Source organism: Stegastes partitus, unplaced genomic scaffold (assembly GCF_000690725.1).
Source record: "Stegastes partitus isolate 25-593 unplaced genomic scaffold, Stegastes_partitus-1.0.2 Scaffold547, whole genome shotgun sequence".
NCBI lineage: Eukaryota > Metazoa > Chordata > Actinopteri > Pomacentridae > Stegastes > Stegastes partitus.
Window position 1 is genome coordinate 227,156 of NW_007578278.1, and position 16,100 is coordinate 243,255.

The window sequence follows — 16,100 nt, forward strand, 5'->3', positions numbered from 1 at the left end:
CTATGATTGAAATGTACAAAATCTGAAGTCTCTCCACAAACATTTAAAGTTCACAAGACTGACCTCAGCTATCACTTAAAAATGTATAGCTGTCTATAATAATACATGTGTTAACATTATACCACAGCTAAACCATAGACTTTTTCCAGTTAGAAATTTGTAGTTATTAGATGCATATGACATTGGTAATGAAAAGAAATCTCAGATTTTCTTTTAACAAGTCAAATTCTTGAATTATGTGTATGTTTTTGGCCTGTAGTTTGATAGCTGCAGCAGAGATGTAGACAGAACATGCCGGGACTGTGTCATGACAACTAAATTCATGTGCATATAACATACTGTACGTTACCAAAAATGTTTTCTTTTCTTCACATCAAATCATTTCTTTTCCTCTTTCTGTTCTTTCCATTTTTACGGCTCTTTTACTTTTTGCTATTTTGTCGATCTCTATCCAGATCCAGCAGTAACAGTGGGGGTCTCACCATCAGCAGTCTGCTGAAGGAAAAAGAAGGTTCTGAAGCTGCAAAGTTCACTGTGGATGAGCTCTGCCTGATCTGTAGCATTCTCAGTACTGCAGAGTACTGTCTGGCTACCACACAACAGGCATGTATACAAGCTCATTCTGTCTTTAGTTGATTTGAAATCGATAATTATCCACGATGACGGTATATGCTAGGGAACATTCATAATGCCTATAACAGTAGCAATTAAGCAGTTGGTATATATTAAATCAGTGTTTTAAGAAACTCGCAGTGACAACCTTAAAGTTTTCATCCTTTTTTTTTTGCAACTCACACACAGCAGTTTACATTTCTTTTAAGTTAATTTTTAACAGATGCACTGTGTTTAAGAATGCATTCATGGTTTGGTTTCTGTATGTTCCAGTTGGAAGAGAAGCTAAAGGAGAAAGTAGATAAAGTCTTGGTGGAAAGAATTAATTTGACTGGGGAGATGGATACATTCAGCACGTAAGTGACAACTGCAGACCAGCTTTTTTTCCTTATAAAAATGAGCCTACCTTCTGTTATGTGAGGGGGATATTTTATTGGTGTCCCTTTTATATTTTTACAGTGTGATCTCAAACAGTATCCAGCTGCTTGTTCAAGATCTTGATGCTGCCTGCGATCCTGCTCTAACAGCCATGAGCAAGGTTGAACACAGTCACGCATGCACACATTCAGCTCATACTATATAGTGTATAAGATTGGCCTCTCATACAATTGCGATCCAAAAAAAGTTAAATGAAAATGATCATAGTTTTTGCCCTTAAGAGGATAGTATAAGACGCTTTCTAGTTAATATATCTTTGCTGCCAGTCATCCTACTTTTCTCTTTGTTTTAATGTGTAGTGCATTTAAAGAGATTATCACATTAGCCAGATGATGAAAAGTATTTCAAATAATATCATACTTGTGTGTAATTCCTCGTGCTCCATAGTCATCTTGCCTCACGGACGTTTATCTTTCTGCCTCAGATGCCGTGGCAGAGTGTGGAACATGTGGGGGACCAGAGTCCTTATGTGACATCAATTATCATGCACATCAAACAAAATGTGCCAATCATCAGAGACAATCTCGCCTCGACACGCAAATACTTCACACAGTTCTGCATAAAGTTCACAAAGTACGACCCATAATTACTCACACAAACACACTTCTGTAAACCATATTTAAAGATTCTAGAAGTTGATATATTTGCCATTTCTTTCTTTCCTCAGTTCTTTTATTCCTAAATTCATCAACCACCTGTTTAGATGTAAGCCTATCAGCATGGTGGGCGCAGAACAGGTAACTGTGTTTTACTCTAATCTGTCTGAATTGTGCACTGATTTCATCTTGATTTTATATGTCTGACTTTCTGTCTTTGCAAACTACCCTACCAGCTCCTCCTTGACACTCATTCCCTGAAGACAGTCCTGTTGGATCTGCCCTCCATAGGCTCGCAGGTGCTGCGAAAGGCTCCTGCCAGCTACACTAAGATAGTGGTGAAAGGCATGACGCGTGCAGAGATGATACTTAAGGTGAGCAGTCGTGTGGGGGGTCTTTTACATGTACTACACTTCAGTGCAGCAGCTCTGTTCAGTCACTAATATGTGTGCAGGTTTCATGCATAAATTAGTGTCAGTCCTAAAAAGAAGCCAGCCTAACCTTTGTTAGATAAATGTTGGAAAAACACTCAACCTTGCTCCTAAGGCCACTAGAGATTCATTTAAACAGTTTACCTCTCACATATAAACTCAGAAGGAGCTTGCACCTTTAATTGATGGATTTGAATGAGAACCCAAGTTTAACTCTAAATACTAGACTATTCAACTTAAACACAGTATCAGCCATACTCAATCTTTATGGGACACTTCAGATTTTATGGTATTTAACTCTGGGTGGTTAAATTCATGCTGCCCATCTTTACAACCAAAGCTGCAGTTTCTGGCCTTTAAAGGCTCGGAACTTTGGATAAACCCTTTTATGCAAGCGTGGTCTGAGTGGGCTTTCTTTATCTCTTGTTTGCCGTTTAACAGATTTGATGTTGAAACTCTGACATATCCAGTTAAACATGAGCTTTGGTGCTGACGCTAACACTTGACCGAGAATACTCTGGCACAACCTGCAGCTAACTGCTTTTCCACTGATTGAGGTTTCATCGTAAGAAGCAATAGACTGAACAAACATTTCTCCTCCGAGTGTTTGTGGTTGAACTGGCGAGCCAGCTTTAAATGTTTGTCTTGAGTCACTTGTGCAGATTATCTACTTAGAGTTTATTTTCAGCAGAATAACCCCTTAATTGTGTCTTTAACCCCACTCACAATAGCACTTTATGAGCATGTTTCCACAGAATCACCCATCTCACATGAAGTAAGGAGAGATATAGGAATGGAACTAATGCACTGCTGGTTTAATGAGCACACACACACATATTCTTCAACTCAGTATGTGGTTGATTTTGAGCCAGTTGAAAGGTGTGAGCAAATAAATCAGTAAATGCTTGCAACCATGCGTCTACTCACGAAAACCCTCACACATGCAGAACACCATGCTGTATATTGGATGTTGTTTATAGTGAGGAGAGCAATTGCAGGACTCAGACAGTTAGCCTCGCTTCAGAGTTACCTTATGAGACTCTAGAGGACACTGGTATGTGGCTGCCATAGATTAACCCCACCCTAATTAACTGTCCCCAGAGTGTAGAGAAACGCACACACACACACACAGAGTGCATGCCTGCCTGTTGCTTGATTTCCCTTCAACTCCCAGGAGGCTTTATTTCCTTCCTACAGTTGGCCTGTCTTGATGTTTATATCAACGAGTGTGACCTCCTGTAATCATACTGCTTTCAAAGTGACAAACAGTGGACCGGTGGCAGACTGTGTGCAAAATAGTTTTGGATTTATAGTGTTGTGTCGTGACCACTTATACACCTTCTCTCATATTTAGGCCTGTAGACGCACTAACTTTGTTTTGTCTCAGACACTGACAGTCGACTCAACCATCTCACCGTTTCATATTTGATTGTCTTGTCGGTCTGTTCTCTGCCGGAATGCATTCTGTTCCATGTGGCCTGTGTAAAGCCTGTCCCCTGGAAAAATGCTCTGAATGTATATACACGAATTTCCAGTCATCTGCCATACATTAAAGAGGCTTTCACTATATAGAACTATATGAATGCATTCTCATCAGCCCTCTACTGTCTGCTCTTTCTGAATTCGCCTGCCAGCGGGCCCCTACAGCTGGAATGTGATCTATACGGCTTCTGAAGAGCTCTTACAGACGTAGCTGACGCTGCATGAAGGCCTTTGATTGATCCACGTGCATTACTGTGACAGCAGGGGACAAAATAATCATTGTGAAGGCTTGAAATGTGATACCAGGGTAGCTGTCACCAGAAATGCCCTGACACCAAACACACGAGAGAAGAAAATTCTCAGCAATACTTGTAATGACAGAAAAGGGATAGAATCCAATTTCGTAACAGTTCCACGTAATAGAAATGCTGCACAATCGCAGGAAAATGTAGAGGAAAAAAATCTACTTTTGTTCCTGGTAGAAGAACAGGAAAGATATGAGTTCTCAGTCTAAAAGAAACTATTTGTAAAGAGCCACTCAAAGATTTCTTCTGTGAGCATTTTTGACTTTGGAAAGAGAGAAGCTTTTGTACTGTGGCCAGCATTTTAGCCATCGACTTTGTGTAACATCAAGGTTCCTCACAGGTAATTGCTTCCACCTTTGGCTAAGACTGAAGCTTCTGAAAGACAAACCCATTGAAAGAAGGTCAATACAAGAATTCCTCTGCCTCGACTCAACGATAGTTTTAAATTACACTCAGTGAGGCTGTGGCTTGAAATTAAATCTGGCTTACCCCCACTGAGAAACTGCAAATGAGTGGGAGAGAGGAGCACTTTAAGTATTTAAAGCTCACTTTGAGATTTAAGCAGATAGCCCAGTGCAGCATACCTTGTATTAATTAATGACTTAATTAAGTGCAGTCTAAACTCTTTGAACAGTATTGTGTTTGCAAGTTTTGATTTATACAGAACTTGTATAAATAGTCCAGAGGGAAAAACTGGAGTTTTAAAGCTTGTTTTTGTATTGTTAATATTTAGATGAGCTCCTCTGAGAATTATCCACTATATAAGCTTGCCATGATGTTTGCTCATATTTTATTGCCTGATTATTGCACTACAGTCAAGCAAAACAAGAATAATTATTCACCGTATTTAGGTTAAGATATTTGCTTTTGGATTGTTTGCATTTAAAAAGCTGCACATATTTTATCTTATGGTTCTGTAGTATATCTTAAGATCTCATTTTAATCCAAACTATGCTGAATGCTGTGAATAGAGTGTGATTGCCACTTAAAGCAACATAAATTGGTATTTTTTGTGTCTTGGAAGCAGCAGAACAAGCTGTAAACACAACAGTGATGTATTAGCAATCAGTTCACGTCTAGGAATAATAAAACAATATAATCATTTTTTTGGAGCTGTGTTTCTGGCTACATGAATAATGCACATTCAGTACTCACACTGCTTTTAGTTCGGTTTTGTCTCCAACGACTTTGGTTTTCAGTGTTGCCTGCTTTGTTTCTCTGCTGGACAGGTAGTGTACAGTGAGAATAATAGCGCTTGTTTGATAAAAAGCTGCTGCCCGAAGTAGCCAGTGGTACGACTGAACCATAACTGTACAGTTCTGTGTCATAAAACCAAAAGAACGAGCTAAAAGATGCGAAAACAGTCCAGAAAGCTCAGTTGAACTACAGAGTTGGTTGATAATTACTCTGGAGGCCCCTTTGAGGTTACACACAGCCACTTGATTCACAATCAAAAATTAAATGAAAACATCTTGATGAATGTAGCTTTAAACAGATAAAATATTAACTTTGACATCAGTTCTCATAGGAGAATAATTACTGTGATTTTTCATTTCCAATGAAGATCCCATCTCTTAAATCTTTGTGTAGCTGTCAAAGTATCTTCTTTGAGTGTTGGAGATAAATATGTCTGGACTGTCTGGTTTGTGAACCAGTGCTCAGTTATGTTCAAAGTACATAGGATTCTTTCTGTCTGCCTGAGACAGCGTCTCTTGGCCGGTACAATGCTTGTGAGACGTGGCTGTTTTCCACACTATCCCAGCCCAGCCCACCATAGCCCCAGCTCTCTCTCCCACTTCTGAAGTTCTCTTCTGGGGAGTATTTAAAAGGTAACCCTCATCCCCACCCTTGTTCAGCCAGAGTGCCCCCCACCTCACTCTGTTTCTCCCTCTCTCTCCCTTTTTCATGCCCGTTTTCATTCTTAAACCCCCCACCCCCCCCATTTTCCTTTTTTTACAAGGTCCCTACAGGCCTTTCCTTTGGCCTGGCTCCAGGACAGTTGCTAAGTAAATCACTCAGTCAGCAGGGCTAGTAAGAAAGCAAAGAATTCCACACGATCCTGAGCCTTTCATGCCAGCTCTTCCCTCTCTGTCTCTCCTGCTTGTGATTCCTCCACTCACTCCCTCTGCTCAGCTCATGTTCTCATGTATTTTACCTCGAGTTAAAAGAGAAGTAAAGCTTGAAAGGACACATTAAGTCACTTTTGAAGTAAAGGATCGGAGAAACGGTTTGTGAGCTGGTCCCTATGCGGACTCGTACGCATGAGATGGTAGGTAGGTGGGGCGGGGGGGTCTGTCAGCCATGTGTTGGTCTGCCTTCTTTGTTGCGGCTTTAAAAAATGCTATCCGATCCACGTTTTCCACCCAGTCTCTATTGTTGGAAGAAAAAAAAATCAACCAAGAGAATTCAATCCAGAAAGACTTGTGCCCCATTAAACTTTTTTGCCTGTTCTTGACTAATGCTGATTTTTGCCCAGGCTCATTATACCCCCAAAATAATTACCGGTGAAGCTAATTCTTGCCCACTCGTGCGTGGAGTAATTGGTGTGTAAAAGGAGAAAAGTCTGAGGAGTGGGGACCTAAATATAGAATCATAGTCTCCACTTTGTTTGCAGCTAGAACTACTCGGTTCTGTCAGTTGTAGCCCCCCTTTCGCTCATTTGGGCCATAGCTGCCCCATGTGGGATCATTTAAAGATCTCTTGGGTCGTCGTATGATGGTTCACAGGGAAGTGTGTGTGCGTGTTGGTGTGTGTGTGTGTGTGTGTGTGTGGTGGGCGGTGAAACCAATGTTAAGCTCTGTTTTTCTGCAGGTGGTGATGGCCCCACATGAACCACCAGTGGTATTTGTTGATAACTACATCAAGCTCCTGGCTGATGGCAATCCTGAGACCTTCCAGAAGATTCTGGACATGAAGGTGAGGCATTTTGATTCTAACAGTAATGTGAGTAAATAGTTTATTTGAGTTCCTGTAGTTTTTTTTACACTGTATGTTTTATATTACTTCAACAAACAAGATGCATAATGTGAGTTTTCGAGGTTTTGGCAGGTAGGTTTTGTAGCTGTTGGATAAAGCTGAACATACAGATACAGTAGGTTTTTGACTAGTAAAAACAACAAACAAAAAGCAATTAAACGTATCTCCTAAAATGTCTTCTGTTCCTTTAAAATCATATCTTTGCATTTTCTCGCATCCCAAATTTTGTATTGCCTTTTTGAGTTCTTGTTGAAATCCAAACCACTCTCCAATGTCCTTATCCAACGGCAACAAAATCTACCAACTAGAACCTGTAAAGCTCACATTATATATCTTGTTTGTTTAATTCCTACGATAAAAATACTGTGAGAAAAAAAAACTACAGCCTGTTGCTTTACAGAAGGCCATGGTTGTTATCCATTTCAAACGGGAATACAAATAAACACATTTCCAAAATGTCAAACTGTTCTTTTAAAATCATAGCATTGACTGTTCTTGTATCTTGCCTGTTTTCACCAAATTTTGTAGTGCACATGTTGTCTGATCTTTTATTATGAACCAACAAGCGCTTACTGATATGTGTTCTTGTTGTTTTGTGTGTTTAATTCTTTATGACGTAGGGTCTGAAGCGCAGTGAACAGAGCAGCATGCTGGAGCTGTTCCGACAGAGGCTGCCCACCCCACCGTCTGGGGCTGACGGCGGCCCCTCTCTGTCCTTCAGCACCCCCACCCCTGAGCAGGAATCCTCCCGTATCCGCAAACTGGAGAAACTAATCAAGAAGAGACTGTGAACACACTGAAATCACATCTTGAGAGTGAAAAGGAGTGTAGGCTGGGATGGCCTTCAACTTCCTTGAAGTTATTCATCTCAAAGACTTCATTACGCTCCTTTCAGCTGTGGTGGAGAATTACAGAAAGAGCAAAAAGTTGGCTGAATTTTCTGACTGACAGTACGATGAACCCAAGTTGATGCTGGATTATGAAGAAACTTCCTCAACTGTTACTTGCTGTTGTTACATATCATGTACTTCTGTAATTTTCCACGTTGTTTTTTTTTTTGCGACACTAACGTCTGAGCTTTGTAACATTACTTCATTGTTGCACAGTGTATTTGCACTCAGAAGACCGAATGTAGTGTTGTTAACTAAATTCAGCTCAGAGAGCCTCTGGCTGCTTCTTTGTGACATATCTAATCCACGATGAATATTAGGAAGCCTGATCTTAATTAAAGTTGATGTTTTCTGAATATAATTAATTCAAGGATAGCCATGGTTTTCCTCAGCTGTCTTAATTTAATATGGGGAGTAATGGGTTGGAATTAGTGCGAGTCTCAGCCATCCAATAAAAGCTACATGCATCCTAGTGGCCTAAAATGAACTTGGATAGTTTCTCAAGCTGAGGACAAAGAGGATCCCTTGTACTATAATAATGAAACACGGTCATCTTTTTAACCACACACTCCATGTGTGTTGTCATTATTTTTACGATTCCAATATATTGATATTCTGTCTCTTTTTACACTTAGAAGAAATCAAAGTTTTGTTTGCAAGAGAGTGTGTTCATTCATGTTTCATTTAATCAGTTCTGAAGGGCAAACTGCAAAATCCCACATAGCTTGAGAAACAATATCTTTTGTCCTAGAAATTGTTCCCAGGATAGGTTGGTCCCATGTTTTTTTTTGTTTGTTTTTTCCAATTGCCCTCTGGATGATATCAAACACAATACATCACACTCTCCGCAACGGAAAGAGAACTTATTTGGCTTTGTTCATTTGTTTTGATACCAGTGCCTCTCAAGTCTTGCAAAGTCCTTGTAGATCAGATAAACAACTGCATTAGTGTACCAAGTCCTGCCTTCAGGTACAAAATGTTAACTCGTTTCTATTGTCTGAATTGTATGCTCCACTGGCAACACTATTAAAACATTGCCACAAATTTTCCCCTTATGTTTCATCAAGTGGGTGTGTGCTGTTCCACTTTACGCATTCTGCACAATACCAGGAAGACACATCAACCTGATTTTTTTTTTTTACCAATTTAAATGAGGATCTGGAAAAGTTCCCAGTGTCTGGTTGCCAATTATCTCCCAACCAATCGGCAGCCAGGAAACGCTCCGAAGGGCGTTTCCTTCTCCATGTCTGCGGATCTGAAAGCCTCCTTTGAGGGAGTTTGAAGAAGAGCCGCGGGCAGCAGGAGCCACTCGCTCTTTCTCCGCCTATCACAGAAGTAAATAAACTTTCTCTGGTGACTTTTACGCGCATTCGCTGTGGAGTCGGCTGCTGCGTTTTTAATGTGAAGGTGAAAGGAGGTCCGAGGGGTCGGAGGCGTCTGTGGAGCCGCCTGGTTTGATGATCTTTCCAGCGTGCAGCCGTGCGTGCTGTCCGGGAAGAAGCTCAACAGCAGCTCCCAGGGATTTTGCAAGAAAATAAGAAGAGGAGGAACTACAAACCCCTTTCGTAACCTGCGTCTTGCTCGCTGGAGTTTTGCAAATTTCTTCACTAGAAATGGTCGGCAGGTTGAACTTGCCGAATGTATGCGAAGGAGATCCTCTGGATATGAGCTGCAGGGCTGATAGAGGACTCGATAGCCCGGACTCTGGGTTGCCCCCCAGTCCGAGCCCCAGCGCCTGGCTGCTGCCTGTGTGCGCGGATAAAGCGGGAGGTGTGAGCCCGGTGTCCGAAGACGAAGGAAGGGGCTCCCTGGTAGGTAACGCTGCTCCTATTTTGTCTGGTTTTAAATCCTTTTTTTTTTTTCTGAAGCAAGCCCTCAAACGCACCATTTGGCATCTCCTGTGCCTTCCTTAAATGCATACGTTGTTTATCCTGTTAAAGCATTTGAATAGATGTTGCCACAGGAAGTTGGCTCAGATGCTGTCCTCCACTCACAGTATTGTTTAGCTGTTTTTTTCTTCTTCAGTGAACTAAATGTTATGTTTGTTAAAGTTCTTTGACTTGAGAGGAAAACTTGCTCCATGCTCAGGCCAACTGGAGAAAGTGGGTCAATTCAGCAGTGAACTGGGTCAATGAGAACTTGCAGCTCCTCATGTGTTGACTGTGAAGCTGATTCATTCCCTGTGTTGCAGGTTCCAGTTTTACCTGCTCGATCTTTCCCACAGCTGCACCCGCTGTCCTTTGGGGAAGGCATAGCACTTGATCCATTACCGCCAAAGGAAGTGAGGTGGGTTGGAGTCGATAGGACAGCTGTAGCAGAGGACTTTGCATTGTTTTTCCACCAAATAACACCGTCGCATTCTCCTCCATCCACAGATACACCTCCTCGGTGCACTACGACTCGGACCGCCACTTCATCCAGGACGTGGCCCTGCAGCCGTGGGGCCAGGGCCTCGAACGCTGCAGGCAGACCGTCGTGGCCGTGTCCCACAGCACCTGGCGCCACTACAAGACACAGCTGGAGCTCCAGCCCCGCCACCGTCCCCAAAGCTTCAAGAGCACCACGATCGTCTACCCCAAGAAAACCAGCACCGTCTACACAACAGAGCTGAGCTACGACTGCCACCGGCTATCCAGGCGGTTCCTCTCGAGTGTGGAGCTGCAGGCGGCGGGCCACAGAAAGTTATCTCAGTGAGAGCAGAGATGGCTGGGGACATGCGATGACAGTCATTCCCATGGCCTTTGTACCGGTTCTCCCCCTTAAAGCTGGCTGCCACTGACCTGCTGTGTTGTCTCTTTACAGTTGTGTAGTCTGCCTTCCTATAAGCACCCATCACAAGCTGTGGACTGGAGGAATCTGTGCTGTGATGTTACAGAAAGATTGGTTAAGACATGAGTTAAATGGATTAAACATGCAATCCATGTCTTGATGGGTTTTCATCCCTGTCAATGAGTGAAGCTATCCACTGGCATGGCTGTTTTATTAAACGCTTCAGTTTGTAGCTTGTTGAAAAGTTTCCCGAGGCATAATCGTATTTTATTTAGTTTTTATCGGCGGTAGAACGGACTAATATGGACCAAGATGAAGAGAATACTTGCGTGCCTTCAGCAAAATAATTCTACTTCTGTTACATCAACTTGGTCAGGTGACACGGTTTTAAAATTTTAAAGCAAAGAGGCTTGCCTCAGTGCATATGATCTGTTGTAATCAAAGGGAAGAGTATGTTGAGACTGCTAGTTTAGTAACCAGATAAGGAGTACAAGAGCGGTTAACTGTGTTTCTGGGGTTTGAATTCATGATAAATCACTCACACATTCGCACTGTACAAAGGATGTGTTGATACTTTTCACGTGTTTTTCACAGGGTATTGTGTATTTGTGCACAGTGTAACACAGCTAAGCTCTTCGCAGGCCTTAACTCTTGCCACAGTTTACGGCTGCAGTTTGTAAAATGTCGATAGATTGAGGGAACTTTCCTGTTCATTGAGATGTGTAAGCTAAAACAAATAGACTAAGTAGGTAGCATAGATGGATCATGAGTGTGGAGTTTACTGAAAAGTGGATAGTATGTTGATATCACTCACTTGCTTCACTAGTGAAAGTAACAAGCTGCATTCCACTGCTAGAACTTTCTTTGCCGTGACTTGGATTGAAATTGTATTTATTCTGTTGAAGTTTTAGGATCTGAGATTTTATCACCTGATTAACGGGTCTCTCCACTGTTGTGGCAAGGGATATTTTTTGTGATGCCTTTTGTACCTTGTTAATGTATCTGTTGATGCTTCTTTTTGATATTAGTCACTTATTCAGTGCCAGTTTGAAATAAAGTCATCATGAGTTCAACAGTTGTGTGTTTTATGAGGAGGTAGAGGCCATCCTTCTTGGAGGATGACAAATGATAGAGATAAATATTATGTTGGCCTGCAAAATAACAAACATACTCATAGCCTGGACCACAGGCATAATGAGTAGAAATTCTAAAAAAAATTAGTTATCATGTGCTGAGATTTTTCTCAATTTACTCAGGGAAAAATGAGTATATCTGCACAAGAGAATATCTTTATGTTCAGTTTGTGTCCCAAAAGGAAAAAAAAGTGAATTATTGAAGTTTTTTAACAATTTTTGAAACTTTGAACATCAAAGATCAAATGCCATTGAGTAGACCAACTGTGTTTAGGTGGTCATATTACAGCCACTAAAACAATCACGAGTGATGGATGTGCTATTGATTTATTGAGACATCAAAAAAAAAAAAAAAAACATTTATTCTGGGGTGACTTGTCAAGGAGATGTTTTTTTGTTTTTTGTTTTTGGAATTGTGTTACTGCAATGCCCTCCCATGGCCACAGAAGGAAAGTGCAAAAGCCTATTTGCTTTTCATTCTCTCACTATCTGTGTGTGCGTGTGTGTGTGTGTTCTCCTGATTGGCTTTAGGGTATGAATAAATCACAGCAGTGTTAGAGCTTATTCCATTAGTTAAACGTGTCTTGATCAGATCTGTGCCAGAGGGGATTCTTCAAAAGATGCTCTCACCTTTTAGTAAGTAGTGCCCTGATGAGAGGATAGAATTTGGAAACCTCTTGCACTGCCACCTCATTTGTCTTTTTACTATGCATAACTCATCTCACTTGTGATGTGTCGCAAGCAGTGAGCTGATCAGTTAAATAATGAAGCTTCTCATAAAGATAAAACTAAGTTTACTCTAAGCATTTGACATTTATGTTATTGATAGATATTTTGTTAATTTGTGTGTACATGCATGCCTCACATCATCCTATTGGTGCAGAATGAGATAGAAACAGGTAATTTAAAGTCAACATTATTTCTATACATTTCAAGCTTTATTTAGAATAATAAAAGTAGTTGTAATATCGAACTTTATGAGGACATTACATTTGTTTTCACCTATTCGCATGCACATAATAACCTCTGTTCAAGAATTCCCTTCGAAATTAAAGTTTTATTTGATCTTTTATCAAGTTATTCGTAGTGTTGTGTCCAATCTGAAAACTCGAAAGCTCGAAAGCTACTTTTCCCCACAGTACCTGAAGGCAGCATGGCATGACTGGTTAGAACGTAAATGTATCGTCGCTACATCGAACCACATTTTTACATTTTTTAGCTATTTAAACTATTTTAAAGTAGAAAATTATTTCCTCAATAAAGTGGAAATGTATTTGTAGAATTTAAAAATAAAGAAGTAAAGCTCACGCTGCGTGACGCAACGGTTCAGAGGTCGTAGACACGCCCACATTTTTTTCCTCGCATGTCCCACTCAAGCATCGTTGTGGTTTGCAGGTAAACGTCGCTGTATGTGTGTATCTATGTGCGGCAGGACGGTGATTTACAGTGTATATCAAGTCCGTTTTTTTCTTAAAACAACGACATAGATGTCAGACGACAGAAGTTGTTGTTCAGCGAAAGTCTTCTCTCGGATACTGAGATAGTTAGCTTGCTATGCTACGTGGCTAACAGTGCTAAGTTGTGAAGAATGAAGACTTCCAGCGGCAACACGAACATCATGGACATGTTTGAAAAGGGGAAAGTCCTGAAAATATGTGCCCCGATGGTTCGATACTCAAAGTAAGAGGATTTTGCTTTCTTCCTGTAATTGTAGCTGTTACATTTGTTGTTTTTGCACTGCTGCACCACGTGAAGCATATGTACAATGCTGTGTGTCTGTTTTCCTGCAGGCTTGCGTTCAGGTCCTTGGTTAGGAAGTACAACTGTGATATCTGTTTCACGCCAATGATAGTTGCTGCTGACTTCATGCGATCTGTCAAAGCCAGAGACAGCGAGTTCACTACCAACGAACGTGAGTAGTAACATGGTAATAGGAGTTGGGTGCTACCATGTCTTCCTGTTGTGTTGTTTTTCTTGCCATGTGGTGAATAAGTTAGTATGTATTGTGCACTAATTTATAAACACAACATGCAAGTGGTCTTTTTTCTGACTTAGGGAGAAAGTTAAAAAAAAAAAAAAAAAATCATTGCTACTGTTAGAAGTAGAAGAAGGCTTTGGAGCTATTTAAGTGGTGACAAATTCTCAACCACTGACTTAATCCACACCCAAGTCGGATGTGACTTTAAAGGACGATGATCAGATTGCATGACCAACACACAGACACTCATTTGACCAATACCTATAAAAGGCCATCGTAATCGTGCAGCTTTATTCAAATGACATGAAGCCGAAGATCACAAGATAAAGACCAGAACAGGCAGTTAGGATGCTGAATGCTGGCATGTCAGTTAGAGTCATAGCCAGGCACATGAATGCCAACATCTCCGCCATTTGTCATCTCAGAAATCAGTTCAGACAACATGGTACAACAGACAATTTGCCACATAATGCTCTGGATGAACATTATACAAATCTGCAACATAAACCCTAATAACCTTACGCAGATGTAAGAGTCTTTACTGACTTGATTTCTGGTGTGTGACTTCCATGTAGATCTATTATTCCAGTACAGTGCATACTTTGTTGTTTCATGGCATCCATACTGTTGTAGAGATGCTGTGTGTTGACAAAACAAATACTTGAATGGATAGAATTTAATAAAATAGTACATGCTGCATACATATTTTTGATCAGTATGCATGCTGCTATTGTGTCATAACAGTGAGAAATAATAAGGTAATGGGAAGTATTCATTATTGTTGTCTTTTCCTCCTCAGGTGACCGGCCTCTGATAGTGCAGTTTGCAGCTCATGATGCCCAGACCCTGGCTGACGCAGCCTGTGTGGTGGCACCTTTCTCAGACGGAGTTGATCTCAACTGTGGCTGTCCCCAGAGGTGCAGATACTGGCTGTAGGCCGTAATGCATTTGGCCTCCATTTGTCTTTTATGACTCTGTTATTTGAACAGTTTTTAGGAGCAGATTTTTACAGAGGATCAGACAATTTGTTTGACCTACTCATTTGTAATGGAAACTTTTATGTTTCTGCTTTGATCTCTATTACTTACATTGTATTTCAGATGCTTATAAAAAGGTACTACGTTGGATAGTTAGATACAAATCAAACGAAGGCCTGCACATCTTGCAGAAGTTATTTGATTAGTTTTGTTGTTGTGTTTTCAGATGGGCTATGTCAGCTGGGTATGGTGCATGCCTCATCAACAAGCCTGAACTTGTGAAAGACATGGTTAGACAGGTCAGAAACCAAGTGGACAATCCAAACTACACAGCCTCCATCAAAATAAGGTAAAAAAAAAAATGTAAACAGTTTGACATTATGCTAGATACTAAAAACTGGTATTAACCAACTGCAGATGTGTCAGTGTATCTGTATGTACTTAGTATTTCTCTGTTTCAGTTCACAATTAAAATTAATCTAAGGGATCTGAATCAAGATTGTGTATGTACTTTTTCTATGTATGAAAAATGCCTATTGTACTGTATTTCATGTGATTTATCTGTCATTTCATCCTGAATGTGCAACTCTGATCTTCTGTTTGAGTAATAGTTTTTTTGTTTTGTTTTTTTAAATTATTGTTATTTTCACTGAATCACTTTGTCTACAGAATTCACAAGGACTTGAAGCGAACAGTGGATCTGTGTCAGAAGGCTGAATCAGCCGGTGTATCATGGATAACAGTCCACGGCCGTACAGCAGAAGAACGCCACCAGCCGGTGCATTATGATGCCATAAAGACGATCAAAGACAGTGTATCCGTCCCAGTCATTGCCAATGGGGACATAAAGTACCTTCGTGATGTGGAGTCTACTCACCAGCTTACTGGTGTCGATGGTATGTTTGTTTTTAGCACAATTACACTATTGACCAAATACACATATCAATTTATTACAGATGCATAAATGCCAATAATCTTCTTGTTTGTATGGATTTGCTTATTAGGTGTGATGGCAGCTCGGGGGTTGCTTGCTAATCCTGCCATGTTCGCCGGCTATGAGGACACTCCATTGGAGTGTGTATGGGACTGGGTGGACATCTCTATAGAGCAGGGAACTCCATTCACATGCTTTCATCACCATCTCATCTACATGCTGGAGAGGGTCAGCTCCCAGCCGGAGAGAAAAGTGTTCAATTCTCTATCGAGTACCTCAGCAGTAATAGATTACCTCCAGAGCACATACGGGTCAGTTCATGATCTCGGAACATGAGCATATTGAAATGTGATGGTTTGCATTTTAGTGTTATTGTTTTGTTTTTATGCCAAATAAAGCTGAAAAGCTATAATTGTATCATTGATGTCTGTCTTTATTCCTTTGTTTTCTTCTGTCGAGTCTTAACAGTCGCCATGTCGTAAAATTAAATGGAATATATAGTTGTTAATAGTGCTGGTCTTATCTGAATGATATGTTGTGGATATATTGCCATGACTCTTCATGCCTTACATTATTTAA

The 16,100-nt window shown here is 40.7% G+C and overlaps 3 protein-coding genes across 4 annotated transcripts in view; all 3 read left to right on the forward strand.

Annotated features, from left to right (window-relative positions):
* vps53 (VPS53 subunit of GARP complex) overlaps window positions 1-8,785 on the forward strand; it is a 27,084-nt gene extending 18,299 nt beyond the window's left edge. The window contains exons 15-22 of the mRNA XM_008288206.1: window positions 456-603; window positions 886-968; window positions 1,072-1,150; window positions 1,475-1,623; window positions 1,718-1,787; window positions 1,883-2,020; window positions 6,676-6,780; window positions 7,461-8,785. Coding sequence (XP_008286428.1) covers window positions 456-603; window positions 886-968; window positions 1,072-1,150; window positions 1,475-1,623; window positions 1,718-1,787; window positions 1,883-2,020; window positions 6,676-6,780; window positions 7,461-7,631 — 943 coding nt within the window. The 3' untranslated portion in view covers window positions 7,632-8,785. The remainder of the gene's footprint in view (window positions 1-455; window positions 604-885; window positions 969-1,071; window positions 1,151-1,474; window positions 1,624-1,717; window positions 1,788-1,882; window positions 2,021-6,675; window positions 6,781-7,460) is intronic.
* rflnb (refilin B) lies at window positions 3,446-11,572 on the forward strand. Of its 2 annotated transcripts, XM_008288205.1 has the most exons (4): window positions 3,446-3,457; window positions 9,145-9,541; window positions 9,922-10,016; window positions 10,106-11,572. In XM_008288205.1, exons 2-4 carry the CDS (start codon window positions 9,344-9,346, stop codon window positions 10,422-10,424), a joined length of 612 nt encoding a protein of 203 aa, XP_008286427.1. In that variant the 5' UTR covers window positions 3,446-3,457; window positions 9,145-9,343; the 3' UTR covers window positions 10,425-11,572. The 2 variants fall into 2 exon arrangements, with proteins under 2 accessions (XP_008286427.1, XP_008286426.1); XM_008288204.1 differs by lacking the exon at window positions 3,446-3,457 and having other exon boundaries at window positions 9,004-9,541.
* A 1,406-nt stretch (window positions 11,573-12,978) lies between these two features.
* dus4l (dihydrouridine synthase 4-like (S. cerevisiae)) lies at window positions 12,979-15,938 on the forward strand. Its single transcript, XM_008288207.1, has 6 exons — window positions 12,979-13,312; window positions 13,423-13,544; window positions 14,410-14,527; window positions 14,814-14,936; window positions 15,257-15,483; window positions 15,592-15,938. Exons 1-6 carry the CDS (start codon window positions 13,221-13,223, stop codon window positions 15,855-15,857), a joined length of 948 nt encoding a protein of 315 aa, XP_008286429.1. The 5' UTR covers window positions 12,979-13,220; the 3' UTR covers window positions 15,858-15,938.
* The last annotated feature ends 162 nt before the right edge of the window (window positions 15,939-16,100 follow it).